The sequence below is a fragment of the Salmo salar genome, chromosome 19, assembly GCF_965601325.2.
Source record: "Salmo salar chromosome 19, fSalSal1, whole genome shotgun sequence".
Classification (NCBI taxonomy): domain Eukaryota; kingdom Metazoa; phylum Chordata; class Actinopteri; order Salmoniformes; family Salmonidae; genus Salmo; species Salmo salar.
Window position 1 is genome coordinate 8,360,904 of NC_138309.1, and position 22,697 is coordinate 8,383,600.

Here is a 22,697-nt window from a genome sequence, read left to right on the forward strand (position 1 = left end):
CTCATATATGCTTGCTTTGAAAATGGCTGTGTGATTATTTTTGGCAGGGTACTCTCCTGACATAATCTAATGTTTTGCTTTCACTGTAAAGCCTTTTTGAAATCGGACAATGTGGTTGGATTAATGAGAGTCTTATCTTTCAAGTGGTGTAAAATAGTCATATGTTTGAGAAATTGAAGTTATAGCATTTTTGAGGTATTTGTATTTCGCGCCACGCGATTCCACTGGCTGTTGACTAGAGTGGGACGCTAACGTCCCACTGGCCCAGAGAGGTTATACACATGTATGACCCATTATATTAGCATCTCATAATATTAAATGCACATTGCTTTGGGAACCAAAGGACCATGAGTTATTTGGAATGTATTCAGATCCCTTGAATTTTTCCACATTTTGTTATGTTACAGCTTTATTCTAAAATGAATAAAACATGTAAAAAATCCTCATTAATCTTCACACAATACCTCATAATCACAATGCGAAAACAGGTTTTTTTAATGTTTGAACATTTATTACAAATCTAAAACAGAAATTAATACCTTATTTACATAAGTATTTAGTCCCTTTGCTATGAGACTCGAAATTGAGCTCAGGTGCATCCTGTTTCCACTGATTATCCTTCTACAACTCAATTGGAGTCTACATGTGGTAAATTCAATTGATTGGACATGATTTGGAAAGGCACACACCTGTCTAAATAAGGTCCCACAGTTGACAGTGCATGTCAGAGCAAAAAGCAAACCATGAGGTCGAAGGAATTGTCTGTAGATGATAACAAGACATCATAAAGTGATGAAGCATTATACCTGTAGACTAAAGAAGTCTTAAAAATAGATCTATATTTTAGTCCATTTAGAGAAAATCTGTTATAGGCTATTTGAGCTGGACAGGAATTCATAATTAAATGTCATAATTTATAATATCAATATCTACTAATATAGTTTTTCACCAGTCTGGCTTGGCGTGTGTCTACTGCCCATCCTAAACTAGAGTGAACATAAATATATCCCAATGCCAGAACAAACACAACACTCCATGTTAACCCCAGACTAAAATGTCTCACTCACACACACACACTGTCACGACTTCTGCCGAAGTCGATGCCTCTCCTTGTTCGGGCAGTGCTTGGCGGTCGGCGTCGCAGGTTTTCTAGCCATCGCCGATCCATTTTTAATTTGTCTTGTCTTGTTTTCCCACACACCTGGTTCTCATTTCCCTCATTCTGTGTTGTGCATTTAACCCTCTGTTTCCCTCATGCCTTTGTGTGGTATTGTTTATTCTGTTTCATGTATTGCGCATGTTAGTCTGTTGCGCTGGGTTATGTTAACCCGTATTGTTACTTCGTGTTCACTTTGCCTTGTGTTTTTGGTTCGCCAAAATAAAAGGCTCCGTTGGCTACACCATATCTGCTCTCCTGCACCCAACTCCTTTATAACCATTTACCCATACCTGACACACACACACACACACACTGAAGTCCAGGTCCAGTGACTTTAATGAATCTACAACAACATTCGTACCTTTTGTAAAACCAAGAGGACAGTTTGTGTGTGATTATCACATGCTTAGTTTATTTGAACTTGTTCTCAATTTGAGGCACTTCAGTCTTTTCCCCAGTGAGGAACTGCCAGATGCCTCCTCTGTAGTTCTCATTGCCCAGGGCGTACACGAAAACGTTGAAGGTGGGAGAGGTCTTTGCCAGAATAGGAGCCAACTGCAAACAGAAGACCAAACAGAACAATTGCAATGTCTCAGTACAAGCTCAAGAAGAAAAAAAATGTACATTTGTGTCAAAGAACTGTACAACAAGTTTGTTAAAATACAGATATACATAGAGGGTTGAATGACTCATTTGGTTGGAGAATGACATTTGGCACACCAGAGTTGTGAGTTTGATTCCTGAATGGGCAATACACTATACAAGTATGTGTTAAATGCACATTGCTTTGGGAACCAAAGGACCATGAGTTACAGTGCATTTGGAAAGTATTCAGACCCCTTGAATTTTTCCACATTTTGTTACGTTACAGCTTTATTCTAAAACGAATAAAACATTTAACAAATCCTCATTAATCTACACACAGTACCTCAATCACAATGCGAAAACAGGTTTTTTAATTGTTTGAACATTTATTACAAATCAAAAACAGAAACACCTTATTTACATAAGTATTTAGACCCTTTGCTATGAGACTCGAAATTGAGCTCAGGTGCATCCTGTTTCCACTGATTATCCTTCTATAACTCGATTGGAGTCCACCTGTGGTAAATTCAATTGATTGGACATGATTTGGAAAGGCACACACCTGTCTATATAAGGTACCACAGATGGCAGTGCATGTCAGAGCAAAAACCAAGCCATGAGGTTGAAGGAATTGTCTGGAGATCGCCGAGACAGGATTGTGTCGAAGCACAAATCTAAGGAACGGTACCAAAACATTTCTCCAGCAGTGAAGGTCCCCAAGAACACAGTGGCCTCCATCATTCTTAAATGGAAGAAGTTTGGAACCACCAAGACTCTTCCTAGAGCAATCAGGGGAAAAGGGCCTTGGTCAGGGAGGTGACCAAGAACCCAATGGTCACTGACAGAGATCCAGAGTTCTTCTTTGGAGATGGGAGAACCTTCCAGAAGGACAACCATCTCTGCATAATTTTATGGACGGAAGCCACTCCTCAGTAAAAGGCACATGATAGCCCACTTGGAGTTTGCCAAAAGGCACCTAAAAATGCTCAGACCATGAGAAACAAGATTTTCTAGTCTGATGAATCCAAGATTGAACTCTTTGGCCTGAATCCTAAGCGTCACATCTGGAGGAAACCTGGCACCATCCCTACGGTGCGGTGGGAATGTTTTTCAGCGGCATGGACTGGGAGACTAGTCAGGATTGAGGGAAAGATTAACAGAGCAATGTACAGAGAGATCCTTGATGAAAACCTACTCCAGAGCGCTCAGGACCTCAGACTGGGGCAACGTTTCACCTTCCAACAGGACAACAACCCTAAACACACAGCCAAGACAACACAGGAGTGGCTTCGGAACAAGTCTCTGAATGTCCTTGAGTGGCCCAGCCAGAGCCCTGACTTGAACCCGATCAAACATCTCTGGAGAGACTTAAATAGCTGTGCAGTGATGCTCCCCATCCAACCTGCAGAGAAGAATGGGAGAAACTCCCCAAATACAGGTGTGCCAAGCTTGTAGCTTCATACCCAAGAAGACTCGGGCTGTAATCGCTGCCAAAGGTGCTTCAACTAAGTACTGAGTAAAGGGTCTGAATACTTATGTAAATGTGATATTTCAGTTAAATTTTTAATACATTTGCAAACATTTCTAAAAACCTATTTTTGCTTTGTCATTATGGGGAATTGTGTGTAGATTGAGGGGGGAAAAATAAGTTAAATAAGACTAACGTGACAATGTGTCAAGGGGTCTGAATAATTTCTGAATGCACTGTATATAATCAAGCAGTGCGATTAATAACTACTATATTACACAAACCCTGAGTATTGCATTTGCTGTAGGGAGTTAGTATATTTGGTAAATGGAGTAAAAGACCGTCGGCATACACAAAGTCATATGACCTTGAGAAATCTATATGAAGTTTACTGTCAGATTAGATGCAGTGCGTGTGCGCACGCGTATGTGTGTGTGTTGTCCTTACCATCCTAATTTTGGGAGAGACCAAGTTGGCATTCTCAACAGCAGCGTAGAAGGCCAGGACTCCATATGGTCCCCAGCTGAACAAAAATGTCTTCAGGGGAGTGGCAGTGTTAAACTGTAGAGAGATTGACAGTATATTACTTACAGTGCCTTCAGAAAGTATTCACACCCCTTGACTTTTTCAACATTTTGTTGTGTTACAGCCTGAATTTAAAATGGATTAAATTGATTTTTTTTGTCACTGGCCTACACACAATACCCCATAATATCAAAGGGGAAATGTTTACAAATGTATTTAAAATGAAAAGTTGAAAAGTCTTTAATCAATACGTATTCAACCACTTTGTTATAGCAAGCCTAAATAAGTTCATGAGTAAAAATTTGCTTAACAAGTAACATAATAAATTGCATGGACTCTCTGTGTGCAATAGTGTTAACATAATGTTTTATGACTACTTCATCTCTGTACCACACACATAGATTTATCTATAAGTTCCCTCAGTGGAGCAGTGAATTTCAAACACAGATTCAACTACAAAAACCAGTGAGGTTTTCCAATGCCTCACAAAGGGCACCTATTGATGGTTGGGTTAAAAAAAAGCAGACATTGAATATCCCTTTGATCATGGTGAAGTTAATTACACTTTGTATGGTGTATCAATACACCCAGTCGCTACAAAGATACAGGTTGGATCAACAACATTGTAGTTACTCCACAATACTAACCTAACAGACAGAATGAAAAGAAGACAGCCTGTACAGAATAAAAAAACATTCCAAAACATGCAAAGGGAGAAAGAGAGAGCAGAGAGATGGTGAGGGAGAGAAAGAAGGAATTGTTACTGTTCAGCCATGAAGAGAACAAAAAAAGAAAAAAAACAATCTCGGATCATGGGGCTTACATGCATGTGATGGTCTGGTCACAAGCATGGGATAACGGCTGGGATAGAAACACAATATCTAGCTTACCATAATTTCATGATGAACTACATTCCGAGTTCAGCTCGTAAACAAAGACATCATGCACCAAAACAGGTACACAGGGAAACGTTGTTCACTGACCATTGAGTAATCCCAAGTTTCATATTCATACTGCAATATACTTGGGTAACAGGTTTGTTTGTGTATGTGTTCTTTTTGAGTACACATGACACAAAGACTGGATTGCCATGTGTACAGCCTTCGTATCCATAAAGGAATGTTAATAACATAGTTTACAGTTTTGTAGACATTTCTAGTAGAAACCCAACACTGTTTGTCAGGGGCGTCTGAGCGGAGAGGGGGCTTTGTTTTTCAAAAATAATGATGAGGTGATGCGTGGATTTCAGGTATTGGATGTGTGTGTGTGTGTGTGAGAGAGAGACACAGAGAGAGCATGTCTGTGTGAGTGATGCTATTTGAAGGTTACATAACAGTAACAGTGCTGCCTTAGTGAGAAAAGCTCACGCTTTCCTGCAGCATAGTCACCTTTATGCTCCGACTAGCGCGGTCTTAGACCTAGCTACAGCACCATGAGTAAATGGCTTATGCAACATATAGAGGAAGAGGCAACCTGATTCAGTCGCTCCAGTCCCGCGGGACGTATGTATAGTAGTGTAGTCTACTGTGTTTATTTAACAGTACAGTGGCTTCCTTTACGGCACAGTGGTTGCATTTCAAACCAACTCACCTAATCCCTTCTCCCGGGGGCCTTGATGCTCTACACGTTACAGGGCAAAAAAACTAAATAGATTAACATTGGCACTATAGGGATTGGGCATGTTGACAGAGGGTGTTCTTTAATGGAAGCCTCTCCAACATAATCCAGGTGGAATTCCCCAGGGAAGCTGTCTAGGCCCCTTACTTTCTAACCTCTCTGGGCTAGGCGGGACAAATTCGTCCCACCTACGCAACAGCCAGTGTAATCCAGTGGCGCGATTTTCAAATACCTGAAAAATCCTATTACTTCAATTTCTCAAACATATGACTATTTTGCAGCTATTTAAAGACAAGACTCTCGTTAACCTGTTAGGGCTAGGGGGCAGTATTGACACGGCTGGATAAAAAACGTACCCGATTTAATCTGGTTACTACTCCTGCCCAGTAACTAGAATATGCATATAATTATTGGCTTTGGATAGAAAACACTCCAAAGTTTCTAAAACTGTTTGAATGGTGTCTGTGAGTATAACAGAACTCAAATGGCAGGTCAAAACCTGAGAGATTCCTTTACAGGAAGTGGCCTGTCTGACCATTTATTGTCTTTCTTTGACATCTCATTCCATTAAAAAGGATCTCTGCGGTAACGTGACACTTCCCACGGCTCCAATAGGCTCTCAGAGCCCGGGAAAAAGCTGAATGTCGTCATTCCAGCCCCAGGCTGAAACACATTATCGCCTTTCTCAAGTGGCCGATCAAGGGACTGTGGGCTTAGGCGCGTGCACTGGCCTCCCCCGTCTTTGTGTTTTTTCCTCTGTTTACCGAAAAGGAGATTCCCGGTCGGAATATTATCGCTTTTTTACGAGATAAATTGCATAAAAATTGATTTTAAACAGCGGTTGACATGCTTCGAAGTACGGTAATGGAATATTTAGAATTTTTTTGTCACGAATTGCGCCATGCTCGCGACCCTGATTTACACTTGGGATAGTGTCTTGAACGCACGAACAAAACGCCGCTATTTGGATATAACAATGGATTATTTGGGACCAAACCAACATTTTTTATTGAAGTAGAAGTCCTGGGAGTGCATTCTGACGAAGACAACAAAGGTAATAACATTTTTGTTATAGTAAATCTGATTTTGGTGAAGGCTAAACTTGCCGGGTGTCTAAATAGCTAGCCTGTGATGGCTGGGCTATGTACTTAGAATATTGCAAAATGTGCTTTCACCAAAAAGCTATTTTAAAATCGGACATATCGAGTGCATAGAGGAGTTCTGTATCTATAATTCTTAAAATAATTGTTATGTCTTTTCGGTAAACAGAGGAAAAAAACAGAAAGACGGGGGCGGCCAGTGCACGCGCCTAAGCCCACAGTCCCTTGATTGGCCACTTGAGAAAGGCGATAATGTGTTTCAGCCTGGGGCTGGAATGACGACATTCAGGTTTTTCCCGGGCTCTGAGAGCCTATTGGAGCCGTGGGAAGTGTCACGTTACCGCAGAGATCCTAAGTTTTGGAAAGAGATGTCAAAGAAAGCCAATAAATGGTCAGACAGGCCACTTCCTGTAAAGGAATCTCTCAGGTTTTGACCTGCCATTTGAGTTCTGTTATACTCACAGACACCATTCAAACAGTTTTAGAAAATTTAGGGTGTTTTCTATCCATATGTAATAAGTATATGCATATTCTAGTTACTGGGCAGGAGTAGTAACCAAATTAAATCGGGTACGTTTTTTATCCAGCCGTGTCAATACTGCCCCCTAGCCCTAACAGGTTAAAATCTTTACTAACAACATATCACTAGCTTTGTGTAAAGCCAGTGTGTCTATGTATGCGGATGACTCAACACTATACACATTTTTTATTTAACCTTTTGGGCTCACCCTAGGATAGGGGGCGCCAGAGCGCATTTTGAAAAAAATGTGTGCCCATTTTCAACGGCCTACTAATCAAACTCAGAAGCTAGGATATGCATATAATTAATACCAGTGGATAGAAAACACGCTAAAGTTTCTAAAACTGTTTGAATGGTGTCTGTGCGTATAACAGAAGTCATAAGGCAGTCAAGACCGATTGAAACAGGAAGTGGAATTCTGAATTGTGGACTCAACTTCACATCTTTGCCTATTAATCACACCGTGAGCTATCGTTCATTGAGCACTTTCAATTGCTTCCACTAGATGTCCCCAGTCTTTACAAAGTGTTTTGAGCCTTCTACTGTCGAAACTGAATGAATGAGACGCTGTGGAAATTGGTCACAGTAGGAGGGCCATCACCATTGTGACGTCGGCAGCCCTGTCTACCCCCTCCTTTCGAAACGTTTTGAAACACAATTCAATCGTCCCCCTTGAATCTTATTGGCTCTGTTGTTGAAACAGGCCCTGAAGATGTATGTTATACAACGTTTGACATGTTTGAACGAACCTAAATGGGGGAAAAAAGTTATTTTTCGAAATTGCTGTCCTGCGCCCGATGGAGCATTTGGATACAGCCTTCAAATCATATCAAATCAAATTTATTTATATAGCCCTTCGTACATCAGCTGATATCTCAAAGTGCTGTACAGAAACCCAGCCTAAAACCCCAAACAGCAAGCAATGCATGTGAAAGAAGCACGGTGGCTAGGAAAAACTCCCTAGGAAAAACTCCCTAGAAAGGCCAAAAACCTAGGAAGAAACCTAGAGAGGAACCAGGCTATGAGGGTTGGCCAGTCCTCTTCTGGCTGTGCAGGGTGGATATTATAACAGAACATGGTCAAGATGTTAAAATGTTCATAAATGACCAGCATGGTCAAATAATAATAATCATAGTAGTTGTCGAGGGTGCAACAAGCACATCCGGTGAACAGGTCAGGCTTCCTTAGCCGCAGGCAGAACAGTTGAAACTGGAGCAGCAGCACGGCCAGGTGGACTGGGGACAGCAAGGAGTCATCATACCAGGTAGTCCTGAGGCATGGTCCTAGGGCTCAGGTCCTCCGAGAGAAAGACAGAAAGAGAAAAAGAGAGAATTAGAGAGAGCATATTTAAATTCACACAGGACACCGGATAAGACAAGAGAAATACTCCAGATGTAACAGACTGACCCTAGCCCCCCGACACATAAACTACTGCAGCATCAATACTGGAGGCTGAGACAGGAGGGATCAGAAGACACTGTGGCCCCATCCGATGATACCCCCGGACAGGGCCAAACAGGCAGGATATAACCCCACCCACTTTGCCAAAGCACAGCCCCCACACCACTAGAGGGATGTCTCCAACCACCAATTTACCGTCCTAAGACAAGGCCGAGTATAGCCCACAACGATCTCCGCCATGGCACAACCCAAGGGGGGGCGCCAACCCAGACAGGAAGACCACGTCAGTGACTCAACCCACTCAAGTGACGCACCCCTCCCATGGACGGCATGGAAGAACACCAGTAAGCCAGTGACTCAGCCCCTGTAAAAGGGTTAGAGGCAGAGAATCCCAGTGGAAAGAGGGGAACCGGCAAGGCAGAGACAGCAAGGGCGGTTCGTTGCTCCAGCCTTTCCGTTCACCTTCACACTCCTGGGCCAGACTATACTTAATCATAGGACCTACTGAAGAGATAAGTCTTCAGTAAAGACTTAAAGGTTGAGACTGAGTCTGCGTCTCTCACATTGGTAGGCAGACCATTCCATAAAAATGGAGCTCTATAGGAGAAAGCCCTACCTCCAGCCGTTTGCTTAGAAATTCTAGGGACAATTAGGAGGCCTGCGTCTTGTGACCGTAGCGTACGTGTAGGTATGTACGGCAGGACCAAATTGGAAAGATAGGTAGGAGCAAGCCCATGTAATGCTTTGTAGGTTAGCAGTAAAACCTTGAAATCAGCCCTTGCCTTAACAGGAAGCCAGTGTAGGGAGGCTAGCACTGGAGTAATATGAACACATTTTTTGGTTCTAGTCAGGATTCTAGCAGCCGTATTTAGCACTAACTGAAGTTTGTTTAGTGCTTTATCCGGGTAGCCGGAAAGTAGAGCATTGCAGTAGTCCAGCCTAGAAGTAACAAAAGCATGGATTCATTTTTCTGCGTCATTTTTGGACAGAAAGTTTCTGATTTTTGCAATGTTACGTAGATGGAAAAAAGCTGTCCTTGAAACAGTCTTGATATGTTCTTCAAAAGAGAGATCAGGGTCCAGAGTAACGCCGAGGTCCTTCACAGTTTTATTTGAGACGACTGTACGACCATCCAGATTAATTGTCAGATTCAACAGAAGATCTCTTTGTTTCTTGGGACCTAGAACAAGCATCTCTGTTTTGTCCGAGTTTAAAAGTAGAAAGTTTGCAGCCATCCACTTCTTTATGTCTGAAACACAGGCTTCTAGCGAGGGCAATTTTGGGGCTTCACCATGTTTCATTGAAATGTACAGCTGTGTGTCGTCCGCATAGCAGTGAAATTCAACATTATGTTTTCGAATGACATCCCCAAGAGGTAAAATATATAGTGAAAACAATAGTGGTCCTAAAACGGAACCTTGAGGAACACCGAAATTTACAATTGATTTGTCAGAGGACAAACCATTCACAGAGACAAACTGATATCTTTCCGACAGATAAGATCTAAACCAGGCCAGAACTTGTCCATGTAGACCAATTTGGGTTTCCAATCTCTCCAAAAGAATGTGGTGATCGATGGTATCAAAAGCGGCACTAAGATCTAGGAGCACGAGGACAGATGCAGAGCCTCGGTCTGACGTCATTAAAAGGTCATTTACCACCTTCACAAGTGCAGTCTCAGTGCTATGATGGGGTCTAAAACCAGACTGAAGCGTTTCGTATACATTGTTTGTCTTCAGGAAGGCAGTGAGTTGCTGTGCAACAGCTTTTTCTAAAAAAAATTTAGATGAATGGAAGATTCGATATAGGCCGAAAGTTTTTTATAATTTCTGGATCAAGATTCGGCTTTTTCAAGAGAGGCTTTATTACTGCCACTTTTAGTGAGCTTGGTACACATCCGGTGGATAGAGAGCCGTTTATTATGTTCAACATAGGAGGGCCAAGCACAGGAAGCAGCTCTTTCAGTAGTTTAGTTGGAATAGGGTCCAGTATGCCTTCCCTGTAGCTCAGTTGGTAGAGCATGGTGTTTGCAACGCCAGGGTTGTGGGTTCGATTCCCACGGGGGGCCAGCACAGAAAAAAAAAAATGAAATTGTATGAAATGTATGCATTCACTACTGTAAGTTGCTCTGGATAAGAGCGTCTGCCAAATGACTAAAAAATGTATGCAGCACCTGGAAGTGCTTTCTGATGAAGACAACTAAAGGTAAGGGATTATTGACAATAGTATACAAGATTAGATGTGATATGCGATTGTTCTAAGATGGCGCCGAGCTTGGTTTACCAGCTAATTTTCTGAGTATCGCATCCCCTTTTATCGCAAAGTGTGATTACCCAGTAAAGTTATTTTTAAATCTGGTATGACAGGTGCTTTCAAGAGATATTCATCTATAAATCTTAGAATGACAATATTACATTTTAAAAATGTTTTCGAATAGTAATTTAGTAAATTGTAGCACTGTTTCCCGGGATGCATTTGAGGGAAAATAGTTAGTCAACGTCAGGTGCCGATGTAAACTGCTGTTTTTATATATAAATATGAACTTTATTGAACAAAAGAATGCATGCATTGTGTAACATGATGTCCTAGGTGTGTCATCTGATGAAGTTTGTAAAAGGTTAGTGCTGCATTTAGCTGTTTTTTGGTTATTTGTGATGCATGTGGTTGGTCGGAAAATTGCTATGTTGCTACTTTTACCATGTACTCCTCTAACATAATCTAATGTTTTGCTTTTCCTGTAAAACCTTTTTGAAATCGGACGACGTGGGTCGATTCAGGAGAGGTGTATCTATAAAACGATATGAGACAGGCCTATATTTGAAAAAAATATATATTAAATTTCGTTATGCTAATGTCGCTAGGAGTTCTTCGCTGGATGTTGATCCCGCTTGCGGGACGAGACGCTCAAGATTAATTAACTAAATAAATTCTTATTTACAATGACAGCCTACCCCGGCCAAACCCTAACGACACCGGGCCAATTGTGTGCCGCCCTATGGAACTCCTAATCATGGCCGGTTGTGATACAGCCTGGAATCAAACCAGGGTCTGTTAAAACCTCTCTGGGGTATGTGGGACGTGACCGTCCCACCTGTGGGACACACTATTCAACAGCCAGTGAAATAGCAGGGCGCCAAATTCAAAAACGACAAAAATCTCATAATTCAAATTTCTCAAACATACTGCTATTATATCCCATTTTTAAGATAAGATTCTGATTAATCCAACCACATTGTCCGATTTCAAAAAGGCTTTACGGCGAAAGCATAATATTAGATTGTGTTAGGACAGCATGTAAACAAGAAAAGTCACACATCCATTTTCCAAGCAAGGAGAGGTGTCACAAAAACCAGAAATACAGCTAAAATGAATCACTAACCTTTGATGATCTTCATCAGATGGCACTCATAGGACTTCATGTTACACAATACATGTAGGTTTTGCTCGATCAAGTTCATATTTATATCCAAAAACCCCATTTTACATTGGCGCGTGATGTTCAGAAAATGTATAGACTCCAAAATTTCCGGTGAATGAGCACATCAATTGACAAAAATACTCATCATAAACGTTGATAAACTTTACAACAGTTATTGAAAGAATTATAGATACACTTCTCCTTAATGCAACCGCTGTGTCAGATTTCAAAATAGCTTTACGGCGAAAGCACATTTTTCAATATTCTGAGTACAGAGCTCAGCCATCAAAGCAAGCTATACAGTTACCCGCCAAGTTCTGGAGTAAAAAAAAGTCAGAAACAGTATTATAAATCTTCACTTACCTTTGCTGATCTTCGTCGGAATGCACTCCCAGGACTCCCACTTCCACAAGAAATGTTTGTTTTGTTCCCTAAACTCCATATTTATGTCCAAATACCTCTGTTTTGTTCGCCCGTTCAGTCGAGTTATCCAAATGCGCCATGCTAGCGCATTTTGTTGAGACGAAAAGTCCAAAAAGTTATACTACAGTTTTTAGACACATGTCAATCTTTAGGATGTTTTTATCATACATCTTCGATAATATTCCAACCGGACAAATCCTTGTCTTCAGAAAGGAAAAAGAAAGCACCTCATGCTGACGGCCACACGCATGAATGATTTAATGGCACTCAGCCAGACACCTGGTTGAAATGACTGTCATTCCCTTCCAGGTCACAGTAGAAGCCTGTAACAATGTTCTAAAGACTGTTGACATCTAGTGGAAGCCTTAGGAACTGCAGAATGACCCCTAAGTCACTGTAGTTTGAATAGGGAATCAATTAAAAAAACTTCAAGCCTCAGATTTTCAACTTCCTGGTTGGATTTTTCTCAGGGTTTTGCCTGCCATATGAGTTCTGTTATACTCACAGACATCATTCAAACAGTTTTAGAAGCTTCAGAGTGTTTCCTATCCAAATCTACTAATAATATGCATATCCTACCTTCTGAGTTTGAGTAGCAGGCAGTTTAATTTGGGCACGCCTTTCATCCGGACGTCAAAATACTGCCCCCTACCCTAGAGAAGTTAAGACACCACTAGCACTGAGATGCAGTGCCTTAGACCGCTGCGCCACTCGGGAGGTAATACAGTGATTGAAATGACTGCTACACTTAACAAAGCGATGCAGTTAGTTTCAGAATGGGTGGCAAGGAATAAGTTAGTCCTAAATTAGTGACCCGATTCAGGAAACTAGGCATATGTTGCAAGTAATGACTTCGCAGGAGAGCAGTTTGAAGGTAAAAAAATGTTTTTTTCAATGCGTTTTTTTTGGGCAGAAATGCCTTCTCGAACATGTGAACTTTCATGTGCCTTAATATCAAACTTTTATGCCAGTTATTGAGTGTAAGGGGGCAATTACTTTTTCAGTAACCTGGTTAAATTACGAGCCTAGTTGGTTTTGCCACAGAAAAAGTAAGCAACCTTCCCGCTAGTCATGATTGGCTGAGATAAGTGGGCTGGACATGCTGAGAGATGAGTTTGGATTGGTCTGCCATGTAGCACGCACCTGTCTATTGGAGCTGGTCAGTATGTCTAGGTAATCATGTCTAACAAGTTTTTTTTAAATGTATCACGTAGTAAAACTGCATAAACCTAATGTCAAGTTAATGCGTACTGTTAGCTAGCTAACGTTAGCTGGCTGGCTCACTAGCTAATGTTATGTGTAGGGAGGACCGAGCTAATGTTATGTGTCTGGAGGACCGAGTTTTGAAAATCAGTGGAATTCGAGTATGATAGCTAAGGAGATGGAGAAAGCACCAGTCTGGATTACATCTTCAAACTAAGGGCAACCATGCATGGCATCAGACAGGAGACGCATCCAACCATGATGTATACGAGTAAGATAGTCTAGCTAACTACATTCCGATATTACACATTTCTAATTTTGACAGAGAGTGGTTTAATTTCAAGTGTTCTGTTAGCTAGTTAATGTCATCTGGCTGGGTCGCTAGCTAACGTTATGTGTATGATCTTTGTATCTCAGACACATTTGCTTGACAAGTTATAGCCATAGAATTGGTTGGTTAGCTACCTGCAAATTCATGCAGGGTAGTAACATCATGAGTTGTGATTATGGTCCATTGTTTAGCTAGCTAGCTACATGTCTTATAAACAAAGACTCCACCATGCAAGTATCTATTTCAGTACAATGTCACTGCAACTGTTAGATGTACTAGCTGGTAAATTTGCTCTGGCTATCTACTCCGATTTCAGACCACGGATAAGATAATGTAGCTTGCTACATTTTCAGATATTACACGTTTCTAATTTTGACAAAGTATTTATTTCAAGTGTACTGCTAGTTAGCTAATGTTAGCTGGTTGACTCGCTAACTAACATTGTCATGCGTTGGGATTCATTGTTTACCTAGCTAGCTATCTAGCTACACTTCTTAACAAAAACTAATCTTAGTGTGCCAGAGTGCAGAATAACTGATTAATTTTTGAACGCTGAACACCCGTTGAATATGTTCGGTGTCACTAAACGTCGGCAAACAAAGCGTAATTCAATTGTTGCCAGCAGCACTGTTAAAGTCACCAATGCTATGAATAACATGAAAACAGCCTAACCAGCTCTGCTAGGGTGAGTAAAATGGTCAGAGTGGGGTGTTCTCTCATTATGTGTCTGGAAGTAGCTAGCCAATGTTAGCCAGTTAGCTTGGGTGCTTGACTCTCATCGTGGGGTCAGAGCTTTCGGCTCAACCCTACTTATTGGCCTGAGCGTCCAGTGTGTGCCTTGAACGCGAAACGCTCTGCATTTACAAACGGACAATCTGACTGCACAGTTGAAGTCACCAACGCTCTGGATAACATAACAGCCTAACCAGCTCTGCTAGGGTGAGTAATGTTCAGTGAGCTGTTCTCTCTCTCTCACTTCCAGACATTTAAGAGAAACTGGCAAGTTAGTACAGAACGCTCGGATCAACCCTTAAAGAGATGGGTGGGCTAAGGCTTAAGAGGGTGTGAACAATGCTGAATGGGTGTAGACAAAGGGCTCTCCAATAGCAGTACCAAAACATTGAAAGACAGTTCTCAAAAGTGAGTTTACAAGTTGATCCACTTTCAAAGCAGAATTACTTTCCCATTGTTTCCTCAAATGCAGTGTATGATATATCACTTTGTAGCTCTGAGTCTCTACTTTTATCCGATGTAAAAAAAAAACTGAAATTCAAACGTTGCTACATAAGACCAAATCCAGGTGGTGAGTCACATATCAAAAACTAAAAGCATTGGGAAAAATCATTAACTAAACCCTAAACCTCAACTAAATCTGGTAATGAATAATATGGAAATTTAGCAAGTTGAGGTGACTAAACTGCTTGGAGTAACCATGGATTGTAAGCGATCATGGTAAAAACATATTGATATAACAGTAGCTAAGATGGGGAGAAGTCTGTCCATAATGAAACGTTACTCTTTACAGCACTATCAACAAGGCAGGTCCTACAGGCCCTAGTTTTGTTGCACCTGAACCACTGTTCAGTCGTGTGGTCAGGAAAATTGCAATCAGCTCAGAACAGGGCAGCACGGCTTGCCCTTGGATGTCCACTACCGTTCAAAAGTTTGGGGTCACCTAGAAATGTCCTTGTTTTTCAAAGAAAAGCAATTTTTTTGGTCCATTAAAATAACATAAAATTGATCAGAAATACAATTTAGACATTGTTAATGTTGTAAATTAGTATTGTAGCTGGAAACGTCAGATTTTTTATGGAATATCTACATAGGCATACAGAGAACCATTACCAGCAACCATCACTCCTGTGTTCCAATGGCATGTTGTTAGCTAATCCAAGTTGATCATTTTAAAACCAAATTAATGCTTTTCAACCGTTCGCTGCCCGCACCCACCCGCCCGACTAGTATCACCACCCTGGACGGTTCCGACCTAGAATATGTGGACAACTATAAATACCTAGGTATCTGGCTAGACTGAAAACTCTCCTTCCAGACTCATATTAAACATCTCCATTCCAAAATCAAATCTAGAATCGGCTTTCTATTTTGCAACAAAGCCTCCTTCACTCACGCCGCCAAACTTACCCAAGTAAAACTGACTATCCTACCGATCCTCGACTTCGGCGATGTCATCTACAAAATAGCTTCCAATACTCTACTCTGCAAACTGGATGCAGTCTATCACAGTGCCATCCATTTTGTTACCAAATCACCTTATACCACCCACCACTGCGACCTGTACGCTCTAGTCGGCTGGCCCTCGCTACATATTCGTCGCCAGACCCACTGGCTCTAGGTCATCTGTAAGTCTATGCTAGGTAAAGCTTCGCCTTATCTCAGTTCACTGGTCACGATAACAACACCCACCCGTAGCACACGTTCCAGCAGGTATATCTCACTGATCATCCCTAAAGCCAACACCTCATTTGGCCGCCTTTCCTTCCAGTTCTCTGCTGCCAGTGACTGGAACGAATTGCAAAAATCACTGAAGTTGGAGACTTTTATTTCCCTCACCAACTTTAAACATCAGCTATCTGAGCAGCTAACCGATCGCTGCAGCTGTACATAGTCCATCTGTAAATAGCCCACCCAATCTACCTACCTCATCCCCATACTGGTTTTATTTACTTTTCTACTCTTTTGCATACCAGTATCTCTACTTGCACATCATCTGCTCATTTATCACTCCAGTGTTAATCTGCAAAATTATAATTATTCGCTCCTATGGCCTATTTATTGCCTACCTCCTCATGCCTTTTGCACACACTGTATATAGACTCTTTTTTTCTACTGTGTCATTGACTTGTTTATTGACTTGTTAATTGTTTATTCCATGTGTAACTGTGTTGTTGTCTGTGTCACACTGCTTTGCTTTATCTTGGCCAGGTTGCAGTTGTAAATGAGAACTTGTTCTCAACTAGCCTACCTGGTTAAATAAAGGTGAAATAAAATATAATAATTTTAAAAAAGGGCTAATTGATCATTAGAAAACCCTTTTGCAATTATGGTAGCACAGAATCTGTTAGTGATTAAAGAACCAATAAAACTGGCCTTCTTTAGACTAGTTGAGTATCTGGAGCGTCAGCATTTGTGGGTTCGATTTCAGGCTCAAAATGGATAGAAACCAACTTTCTTCTGAAACTCGTCAGTATTCTTGTTCTGAGAAATGAAGGCTATTCCATGCGAGAAATTGCCAGGAAACTGAAGATCTCGTACAACGCTGTGTACTTCTCCCTTCACAGAACAACGCAAACTGGCTCTAACCAGAATAGAAAGAGGAGTGGGAGGCCCCGGTGCACAACTGAGCAAGAGGACAAGTACATTAGTGTTTAGTTTGAGAAACAGACGCCTCACAAGTCCTCAACTGGCAGCTTCATTAAGTAGTACCCGCAAAACACCAGTCTCAAAGTCAATAGTGAAGGGAACGAGCTGCAACAAATACTCAAACTGGACAGATTTATCTCAATCTCTTCATTCAAAGACTCAATCATGGACACTTTTACTGACAGTTGTGGCTGCTTTGCAGGATGCATTGTTGTCTCTACCTTCTTGCCCTTTGTGCTGTTGTCTGAGCCCAATAATTTTTGTACCATGTTTTGTGCTGCTACCATGTTGTGCTGCTGCCCCAAGTTGTGCTGCTATCATGTGTTTCTACCATGCCGTGTTGTCATTGGTTGCTGCCTTGCTATGTTGTTGTTTTAGGTCTCTCTTTATGTTGTGTTGTCTCTCTTGTCATGATGCGTGTTTGTCCTATATTTTCTTTATTTATCCCAGGCCCTATCCCCGCAGGAGGTCTTTTGCCTTTTGGTAGCCCGTCATTGTAAATAAGAATTTGTTCTTAACTGAATAGCCTAGTAAAGGTTAAATAAAAAATAAAAAGAGTTGCTGCTGCCTTGGCATGGGGATCCATAATAAATACAAATAAAAATACAGTATTGGAACAGGGCTTAGCCATGAATGAAAATAATAGCAGACATGCTTCTTACCCTGGGGTTTCCAGTCTTCTTGAATTTTTGGCCGATGGACTGGTAGGAGGACATGACAACAAAGGTCTGGATGGCCATGTTGAAAATGGCCATGGGGATCAGGTAGGATGCATAGTTGCTGTTTAGAAGAAGAAAGAACACATGATGTTATGAAACAAGTGCACCTGGGGAGCAAAGATGAATGTTTCACAAGACAGAAAGAGACAATACTCTACAGTGGCTGGCAAAAGTATTAACCCCCTCTTTGCATTTTTCCTATTTTGTGGCTTACAACCTGGCATTAAAATAGATTTTGGGGGGATTTGTATCATTTGATTTACACAACATGCCTAGCACTTTGAAGATGCAAAATATTTTTTTATTGTGAAACAAACAAGTAATAAGACAAAAAAACTGAACTTGAGTGCAAAACTATTCACCCCATAGTCAATACTTTGTAGAGCCACCTTTTGCAGCAATTATTGGGGTATGTCTCTATAAGCTTGGCACATCTAGCCACTGTGATTTTTGCTCATTCTTCAAGGCAAAACTGCGCCAGCTCCTTCAAGTTGGATGGGTTCCGCTGGTGTACGGCAATCTTTAAGTCATACCACAGATTCTCAATTGGATTGAAGTCTGGGCTTTGACTAGGCCATTCCAAGACATTTAAATGTTTTCCCTTAAACCACTCAAGTGTTGCTTTAGCAGTTTGCTTAGGGTCATTGTCCTGCTGGAAGGTGAATCTCCGCCCCAGTCTCAAATCTCAGGAAGACTGAAAACAAAGTTTCCCTCAAGAATTTCCCTGTATTTAGTGCCATCCATCATTCCCTCAATTCTGACCAGTTTCCCAGGTCCTGCCGATGGGGATGGGGCTCTCGAGGTGATGAGAGGTGTTGGGTTTGCGCCAGACATAGCATTTTCCTTGATGGCCAAAAAGCTCAATTTTAGTGTCATCTGACTAAATGTTTGGGGAGTCTCCCACATGTCTTTTGGCAAACACCAAACATGTTTGCTTATTTTTTTTCGTTAAGCAATGGCTTTTCTTCTGGCCACTCTTCCGTAAAGCCCAGCTCTGTGAAGTGTACAGCATAAAGTGGTTCTATGGACAGATACTCCAATCTCCGCTGTGGAAATTTGCAGCTCCTTCAGGGGTCTCTTTGTTTCCTCTTTGATTAATGCCCTGCTTGCCTGGTCCGTGAGTTTTGGTGGGGTGCCCTCTCTTGGCAGGTTTTTGTGGTGCCATATTCTTTCCATTTTTTAATAATGAATTTAATGGTGCTCCGTGGGATGTTCAAAGTTTCTGATATTTTTTTTTAACCCAACCCTGATCTGTACTTCTCCACAACTTTGTCCCTGACCTGTTTGGAGAGTTCCTTGGTCTTCATGGTGCCGCTTGCTTGGTGGTGCCCCTTGCTTAGTGGTGTTGCAGACTCTAGAGCCTTTCAGAATAGGTGTAAATATACTGAGATCATGTGACACTTAGATTGCACACAGGTGGACTTTATTTAAATAATTATGTGACTTCTGGAGGTAATTGGTTGCACCAGATCTTATTTAGGGGCTTCATAGTAAAGGGGGTGAATACATATGCATGCACCCCTTTTCCGTTTTTTATTTTGTAGATTTTTTTAAACAAGTTATTTTTTTCACTTTACTTCACCAATTTGGACTATGTCCCTTACATGAAATACAAATAAAAATCCATTTGAATTACAGGTTGTAATGCAACAAAATAGGAAAAACGCCAAGGGGGATGAATACTTTTGCAAGGCACTGTATGTCTGATATGTATCTGTAAAACCAGGTACTGTACTAAGGTTGATGTTTGGCTAGACATGGCAGGGCTGAAGGTTTTGGCAATGGTGTGTGTGTGTGTGTGTGTGTGTCCATCAGTCAGTCTTTTTGCAATATGTGAAGGTGTGTGTGTGTTTTTCCTGGGGTCCAGCAAAACTAAGGCAGTTATGCATTTAAAAAAAACATTATACTACATTCATAACAGATTTCACAACATATTAAGTGTGTTCCCTCAGGCCCCTACCCTACTACCACATATCTACAACACAAAATCCATGTGTATGTTATCGTTTGTTTGTGCCTATGTTTGTGTTGCTTCACAATCCCCACTGTTCCATAAGGTGTATTTTTTTATCCGTTTTTTTTTGGAGTGGCGTTTTACTCAAACTTTTACTCTGCTAACCTTGGCTTAAGAAGGGTGGTCTGCATTCTGCTCTCCCCATTCTGACTATGGAGAGCGCTGCTCAAATCACAGAGTGCAATTTGTCAGCATTGCCGTTTTGAACTCTGTAAAATTTAACACAGATCACGAAAGCACAATCTTTCTGGATTTTAAAAAAAAATAATCAACCACAACTCTATTTTTCCGTGTTCTGTTCTTTATCTCCCTTACAACCCTTTCAGAAAAAAAAAAATCACAATCAAGAATTTTGAAGACAATTTATTAGAAAGGAATATCGATCCTCAAATTGAAAGTGATTCATCAGCTTTGAATCTGTTTTTTTAAGAGAGAGACTTTTTGTCTTTCTTTAATGAAACATTCTCATTTCATAAAAAACTCCCCCCCCCCCCCTTAAAAATAAAACACAAATATATCCTGTACTGCATACATGTACCATACTCACCTTTCCCTCTACCACACGATACAAAACAACACCACACATCACAATAACCAAAAAACCTTGCCACTTTTACAACTGTACAAGATGTCCAATACATCTTCCCCAGCTATACAGACAGCCCCCCCAACACACCATATCTCCTGAAACATCTCCAAACTTTTTATCATTCTATAGAACTCAAATTCTACCCGAAGGCGCGCAGAGACCATCCCATTAAATAATAGTAAAGGGTCTGTTATCCCCCCACCTTTGACCCTGTTCCTCCTTGTTAGCCAAATAGCCAACTTCGCATGAGTAAACAGAAAATTCAACAAAAGACATTTGGCCTTCTCCTTATTCGAATACCTGTACCCCATTATAAACATCCCAACAGTTAAAAACTACCCCCAACCTCTCACACAGACATTCCAACAGAGACATTAATGGCATTAACCTCAGGACGGGCTCCGTCCCATATGCGAAAAATCCTATCGCCATTAGCATAACGAAATGTAATATATATATTTTTTTCATATATAGGACTATGTTATATCGTTTTATAGATACACCTCTCCTGAATCGAACCACGTTGTCCGATTTCAAAAAGGCTTTACAGCAAAAGCAAAACATTAGATTATGTTAGAGGAGTATATCGTAAAAGTAGCCACATAGCCATTTTCCGACCAACCACATGCATCACAAATAACCAAAAAACAGCTAAATGCAGCACTAACCTTTGACAATCTTCATCAGATGACACTCCTAGGACATCATGTTACACAATACATGCATTCTTTTGTTCGATAAAGTTCATATTTATATATAAAAACAGCATTTTACATTGGCGCGTGACGTTGACTAACTATTTTCCCTCAAATGCATCCGGTGAAACAGCGCTACAATTTACTAAATTACTATTCGAAAACATTTTTAAAATGTAATATTGTTATTCTAAGATTTATAGATGAATATCTCTTGAAAGCACCTGCAATACCAGATTTAAAAATAACTTTACTGGGTAATCACACTTTGCGATAAAAGGGGATGCGATACTCAGAAAAATAGGCTACCGTTACAGGTCAGCGCCATCTTGGAACAATCGCATATCAAATCTACTCTTGTATACTATTGTCAATAATCCCTTACCTTTGATTATCTTCATCAGAAGGCACTTCCAGGTATCCCAGGTCCACAACAAATGTATTTTCGTTTGAAAAAGTTAATCCTTTATGTTCCAATAGCTTGTTCTTGCTAGCGCGTTCTGAAGGCTGCTCCAAAAGCTCCGTCGTGCGCAGGACTCCTCTTTCAACAAAATGCATTTTTTTTTAAATTTAGGTTCGTTCAAACATGTCAAACGTTGTATAACATAAATCTTTAGGGCCTTTTTCAACCAGAGCTCCAATAACATTCAAGGGGGACGGTTGCATTGTCTTTCAAAACGTTTCGAAAGGGGAGGGTAGCCAGGGGCGCCGGCATCATAATGGTGATGGCCCTCCTCATGTGACCACGTTCCACAGACTCATTGTGTCAGTTTTCACAGTAGAAGGCTCAAACCACTTTGTAAAGACTGGGGACATGTAGTGGAAGCAATAGGAAGTGCTCAATGAACCATTGCTCATGGTGTGATTTATAGGCAAAGTGATGAAGTTGAGTCCGCAATTCAGAATTCCACTTCCTGTTACGATCTGTCTCGGGGTTTTGACTGCCATATGAGTTCTGTTATACTCACAGACACCATTCAAACAGTTTTAGAAACTTTAGGGTGTTTTCTATCCACAAGTATTAATTATATGCATATCCTAGCTTCTGAGTTTGAGTAGGAGGCCATTTAAAATGGGCACTTTTATTTTTTTTTATTTTTATTTTTATTTTATTTTAATCGCTGTAGCGCCCCGTATCCTAGGCAACCGTCAAGGGCTTTACCTGGCGCACACAGAAAAATGAGTCACAGTTTCTTTCATAACACGGAAAGGACACCCCTGCCTGATTCCCAGTTCAACCTGTACCAACCAGCTGTTAGTGGCCAGGGTTCCATGAAGAACCCTCCACTGGAGGTCCCCTGACCACTTTGGTACTTGTAAAGCCCCCTCCATCTAAAACCCACCATACTCTCCGTCCCACATACCCCCTGCCAATGATGTGCCTTCACCCCTGTTAGGCTCCTAATGTTCCTTACCTTAACACAGAGGTTGTAGAGGGCTTTACCTCCCACCCCTTCAAACTCCCACAGGTTCGGAGTGTAAAAATCTAACAAGTCCTCCAGACCCCCTTGCCAGTCTCCAGTATCTGCCGTCACCTGCAGTGGCGGAA

The 22,697-nt window shown here is 41.1% G+C and overlaps 1 protein-coding gene across 1 annotated transcript in view; it reads right to left on the reverse strand.

Moving 5' to 3' along the window:
- Window positions 1–1,472: 1,472 nt before the first annotated feature.
- Window positions 1,473–22,697, reverse strand: part of LOC106578369 (RPE-retinal G protein-coupled receptor) — a 36,416-nt gene continuing 15,191 nt past the window's right edge. The window contains exons 5-7 of the mRNA XM_014157088.3: window positions 17,794–17,911; window positions 3,660–3,773; window positions 1,473–1,714 (exon numbers count right to left, since the gene is read on the reverse strand). Of these exons, the coding sequence (XP_014012563.1) occupies window positions 1,571–1,714; window positions 3,660–3,773; window positions 17,794–17,911 (376 nt within the window). The 3' untranslated portion in view covers window positions 1,473–1,570. The remainder of the gene's footprint in view (window positions 1,715–3,659; window positions 3,774–17,793; window positions 17,912–22,697) is intronic.